The 6,055-nt window shown below is 39.5% G+C and overlaps 1 protein-coding gene across 1 annotated transcript in view; it reads right to left on the bottom strand.

Moving 5' to 3' along the window:
• Positions 1-1,374: 1,374 nt before the first annotated feature.
• Positions 1,375-6,055, bottom strand: part of SWT1 (SWT1 RNA endoribonuclease homolog) — an 81,997-nt gene continuing 77,316 nt past the window's right edge. Inside the window, exon 19 of the mRNA XM_067535119.1 lies at positions 1,375-1,998. Coding sequence (XP_067391220.1) covers positions 1,893-1,998 — 106 coding nt within the window. The 3' untranslated portion in view covers positions 1,375-1,892. The remainder of the gene's footprint in view (positions 1,999-6,055) is intronic.

The following is a 6,055-nucleotide window of genomic DNA, read 5'->3' as shown; positions in this document are numbered from 1 at the left end:
TGAGCACCAGGCCATCTCTTCCATTCCAACTTTGTACAGCCATGATAGATAGGGCTTGGTGATTTTCATCTTAACTACAGACCACTGGAATGAACTATGGTTGAGTATTTCAGAGGCAGATAAGGCATTGTTGGATAATGAGACCGTCAACCATACTTAGTAAGAGCAATCCATTTATCTCTAACTATTAGCAGACCTGGAACTGAGGTATAGGTTTTACAGATGTGCATCCTGTAATGCCCCCTACTGTATTCCTGACATGTTTTATTGCTGCGTAGAAGAAAAATTGTCAGAGGGTTTGAAGACTGCATGCCATGAAGAACAATCCTGATTTTTTTACCCCAAGCATCATCAGTACACATCAGAACAGGGTAGCAAAGTATTTTCTAAAATCAATTATTGGCCTGCACCTGCACATTAGCAGCTTAAGCTGTATTTGTGAATTCAGTACACATTCAGGTTTTTATACCGTGCTCTTCATTAAACAAATTAAAACGTTTCCTGTTACTGTAGTAGAATTTGCTTGCCAAACTTATTTTATCAAGACTTACAACTAAGCTGTATAAGATTTTATTCAATGGGAGATTGCTGACATTTGCATTCACATAAAATAAAAATAGGACTGTTCAAAGGAGTACACAAACAATTTATCAAAAAATTAAAATTCCATTTATTAGCACAATATTAGCTATGCTTCCATAAAGATTTCACAAAAACTAATAAAAATAAGTGTTAACAGTTCTACCAGTATATCTGGTCTCTGTACATGCAAATACACAGAGGTAGTGTTAAAGGCCCAAACTATTGTAAAATAGTTGTAGAGAAACTGAATAGATGTGAACTCAGTTTCAGGTTATAATTACATTCCAAACATCCCCGTGTGCAACTTGAACACCAGCAAGGGAAGTTATTTAAAGGTGCCCTACAGCAAGGGGAAAAAAGTTCCTTTATGCCATTTATATGAAGGTGGGTTGAAAAAGCATGGGTTTGTGGTTTGGTTTTTAAATAACTTCCAGGTAAACCCACCCAAATTTCTATTGTAAGGGACAACTAGAAGGATTAGTGATCACTTATATATAAATGAAACCAATTAAAAAGAAAGCAATCTTGTCAGTTTACTTCTGTCAATATCTGTTTTGACTCATATACCTAATTAAGATGTCACATCTATGTCTTTGCTTAAGTTGGATCATGTAGATAAAAGGTCAACCCAGCTTGACCATATGGGGGAGTGGATTGAATTCAGAACTCAGCATTAGCTGGCTTTTTGTAAGTGTGAGGGGTAGATTGCTGTGAAAGGACACATTTTAACCAGATTGTTACTATGTATAATGAATACACTGAGTACAGTGGCTGGCTTGGACTTTAAAACCATTGTGTTCAAACACCTTTGTCTTAAGTAGGTTCAAATTTCATACCATACTGGTTTTCCTTTTGTTCATGATAGTGGAAGGGAGTAGTTTACAAGGTGGTGGTCTACATTAATCCTAGAGGCATCTTCAAGTTCTAGAAACATGAAAATATACAAACTGACTGTTTTTTGCTAATTTAAAAATAATGGTCCAACAGCTTTTGTATTCTAAGGGTATCACAGTGGCAACATCTACAATTGAGTTCAGCTCTGGAAAACCAGATGTTCTTAACACAAACGCCAACAATTAATGCTGATACACTGATGGAGCTAGTTGGGTGGAAAGTTTTTTGTTTTTTAAATTCAGGGACTAGTCAAGTGTAAATTAAAACAACACTAAGGAAAATCAGACTCTAGATTTTGATCATGCTCCTGCCAAAAAGTTTCCCATTTTATTTTTAAAATAAGAGTAAGATGTAAGGAGGGGGAAAGTTGGAGGAGGGAGAATACTGTAGCTCAAAACCTGAAGTTGATTGTAGTATCACAACCAGCCCCTGTTTTTAGCCTCCATATGGGCAGATGCATTGTATTGTTTAATAGCATGTTCCAGCTGAGCCAGTTGGCAACATCCAACTGTTAACCTCTCTCTAGGGGAAGAAGAAGAAATATTATTAAGCCAGCTTGTCAGTAGTCAATAACACAAACTGTTTATTTTGTGAGCAAAGCTGAGTATTTTTATTTAAATTTTTTAGAAGTAATAGGGCCTGATTTTCAGAGAGGCTATGCACCCAATCTTTCTGAATAGTGGGAGTGGAGGACACCTGACACCTCAAAATCCAGCCAAAAAGTGTCATCCTTTGTCTACGTATCAATTTATTAACCTTTCAAGCAGTAATATTAGTGAGTTACAAAATTAGCTAAACATTCCTATCCCCAGCTGCATGCTGCAAGAACAAAAAATCAGTATCAGCATATTCATGGAATTAATATTTATCTAGACAATCATGTACATGATAAAATTGCCAAAAGTATGCAACAGAAACAGACTTCATTTTAAAGGCTCTTTTCCACTGAAGCCATTTTTGAATGAAAACAATGTGACTTCTGTAAGTCACTTTTTCCTTTGCTTTTTTGGGATACTGTTCAAGTTTTCTCCCAGTTTTTCCTGATTGCCCCCAAGATGGTTGCATTTCATCTTAAGTATGTGAGCAATCCCTTTGACTTCAATGAGACTACTTGTACACATGCAGTCAGGCACAGTAACCTGTTGAATTAGAGTCTATTCCATGCATTTTCTGTTTCCCTACAATGAACATCTCAGTTTTTATGGTAACTTTATCTAAGGTAATTGGAAAGTTTATAAAAAAAAATTAGCATTGTATGGCCTTGATGCACAGCTGCAGCCAAAAAGCACACAATGGAACTCATCTTCCTCTCCCCTAGGGCAACTGGTGCTAGAAACCATCCTGTTGCACTGATGCTACAGACAAATCTGTGATCTTATTTTGCCCTCTCCCTCAATCTATAAAATGAGGAAATACACACACCTACTATTTAGACATTTAACCTCCACGGGCTTCCATTCATACAAGCATTCACATGGCTTACTATACTGCTCATTCAAAGTACAGATACTGTCTGACAGTTACATTGTTTCTGCACAGGGATCCTGAGGATCCCTTGTTTTAGTGTCAACCAATGATTGCTCAAAACAAATTTTGCTTCACTTTCATCGTGTTTAATTATAGCTCATTTAGATGAAAGAGAACCTTGTTATACCTCCTTAGCACAGTATGTGAGCAATATGTACGATGGGGCAAATAGTCAACTGGTGTAAACTGGAGAAGTTCCATTGACTTCAGTGGAGCTATGACAGTTTACACCAGTTGAGGATTTGCTCCAGTAGTTAAACCCTAACCATTACCCAGGTACCTGCAGTAATCAGTAACTTTTATTTTAAAAAACACTTAGAGTGACAAATGCTGACCATTGCAGATTCACAAACACAGACCTTTCAAACTTAATGAGTAGTTCCTTATCTGAGACAGGTAATCAACTTTTAGAGGAGAGAATAAATAAATAAAACTGCCTTCCAAATTGCCTGATTTCTAGTTTAAAAAAAGGCTAAATACATATTTGGTGTAGTGGTAAAAATCAAATCAGATCCAGAACATTTTCATAGTTTATACTGAGCTAGCCATCCCTCGGTTTCACAAAACCACACACAGCTACCCTGAATTAGTGAGGAGAAGCCAAGTATGTTTTTCTTTTAAACTTTCACCATTTGAATAGCTAATCCTTTCCTAAGGCAGCTAGCTATTTTGCTAGATCTAAACATCTTTATGTCTTAAGTTTGCTTTTTAACTTGATCTTGTGTTGGATATTAAGTGGTAGAACTCGTTCTATTTATAACTTCAAGTCATCATTGGAGCAGACAAACAAAACCCAAACCACAGTATATTCATAATGTATTTTGCTGCACTATTGGAAGAAAATTAAGAGTCAAGATTAATATTTTAATTAATTTGCTTTAATAAGTTTACCAGTAGGACTATCCACAGAAATAGTAACAAGATATTACTGATTTTCTTGGGATATTTCAAATTTATGCTAGTGGAGAACTTGCCTGATGCAAGAGATGCAAAGAGTTATACTCAGCCAATTGGGGAACAGGAGCACATTATAAGTCCTTTGTGTCCAGTAAAAACAGCTCAAATACTTCTAATAAACTGCCACAATTGAGTTACAGACCAAGAACTGTTTGAAGTAGTTACTCAGCAAATAATTTTGAGAAAAGTTACCATCTGTTCAACAGAATTTGTGAACAGACAAATAAATTTGTTGAATAGCATTCCTTATGAATCATAGAATATTAGAGTTGGAAGGGATCTCAGGAGGTCATCTAGTCCAACGCCCTGCTCAAAGCAGGACTAACCTCAGCTATATCATCCCAGCCTCAGCTTAAAAACCTCTAAAGATGGAGATTCCACCACCTCTCTAGGTAACCCATTCCAGTGCTTCACCACCCTCCTAGTAAAAAACTTTTTCCTAATGTCCAACCTAAACCTCCCGCCCTGCAACTTGAGACCGTTGTTCCTTGTTCTGTCATCTGCCATGACCGAGAACAGCCTAGCCCCATCCTCCCTGGAACCCCCTTTCAGGTAGTTAATGGCCGCTTTCAAATCCCTCCTCATTCTTCTCTTTTGCAGACTAAACAAGCCCAGTTTCCTCAGCCTCTCCTCATAAGTCCTGTGCTCCAGCCCCCTAATCATTTTTGTTGCCCTCCGCTGGACTCTCTCCAACTTGTCTACATCCTTTTTGTAGTGGGGGGCCCAAAACTGTACACAATATTCTAAATGTGGCCTCACCAATGCCGAATAGAGGGGAACAATCACTTCCCGTGACCTGCTGGCAATGCCCCTCCTAATGCAGCCCAATATGCTGTTAGCCTTCTTGACAACCAGGGCACACTGCTGACTCATATCCAGCTTTTTATCCACTGTTACCCCCAGGTCCTTTTCTGCAGAGCTGCTGCCTAGCTCGTCGGTCCCCAGTCTATAGCCGCGCATGGGATTCTTCCTTCCTAAGTGGAGGACTCTGCACTTTTCTTTGTTGAACCTCATTAGATTTCTTTTGGCCCAATCCTCCAGTTTGTTTAGGTCACTCTGTATCCTATTCCTACCTTCCAGGGTATCTACCACTCCCCCCAGCTTAGTGTCATCCACAAACTTGCTGAGGGTGCAATCTACCCCATCCTCCAGATCATTAACAAAGATGTTGAACAAAACCGGCCCCAGGACCGACCCTTGGGGAACTCCGCTTGTGACCGGCTGCCAGCTAGACATGGAGCCATTGATCACTACTCGTTGAGCCCTATGCTCTAGCCAGTTCTCTATCCATTTTATAGTCCATTCATCCAACCCATACTTCTTTAACTTGCTGATAAGAATACTATGAGAGACAGTATCAAAAGCTTTGCTAAAGTCAAGGTATATCACATCCACCGCTCCATTCTAACTGGGAGTGTCAATGTCCACAGACAACTCTTGGAACCGATTTTCTCTTATTCAAAGAGAATTAATGTAAGTCTAATAAAGGTTTCTGTCTTAACATGCATATGGGGCATTCCCTCCCATTCTGCTTATACTAGGGTTCTGCTGAAGGTCGGAAAGGAAAGGATGTCCATGATCTTGGTAACCCTGGCCTGGCCACATCAACACTGGGTTCACCACCCTTCAGAACCTCGTGGTGGAAACACCAATTGGCCTCCCTCTGCTTCCAGATCTGATCGCCCATGACCACGGCTGTCTACGTCATCCAAACCTTGAATCCCTACATCTCACAGCCTGAAAACTCCATGGCTGAACTCCTTGTAGCTAATATGCTCCAGACCAGTTAGAGAGGTCCTTTTAGGGAGTAGGAAACCATCCACTAGAGCTATGTACCTGGCAAAGTGGAAGAGATTCTCAATCTGGTCAGTGCAGAAAGGTGTTTCACCCACATAGTCATCAGTGCTCATTCTGGCCTACTTTCTACACCTAAGCATCAAGAGCTATTAGGGTCATTTATTAGAGTCCACCTGGCTGCAATTTCAGCATTTCATCCATGGATGCAAAGATGTCCTGGCCATTTAAGCATGATCTGTAATAGTTTCCTCAAAGGCCTGGATAGACTGTACCCTCACATACATAAACCAATCCCACA

This window comes from Emydura macquarii, unplaced genomic scaffold (assembly GCF_026122565.2).
Source record: "Emydura macquarii macquarii isolate MOO-44397 ecotype Brisbane River unplaced genomic scaffold, CSIRO-AGI_Emac_v2 contig_3477, whole genome shotgun sequence".
NCBI lineage: Eukaryota > Metazoa > Chordata > Testudines > Chelidae > Emydura > Emydura macquarii.
This window is presented reverse-complemented; position numbering and strand designations above follow the sequence as displayed.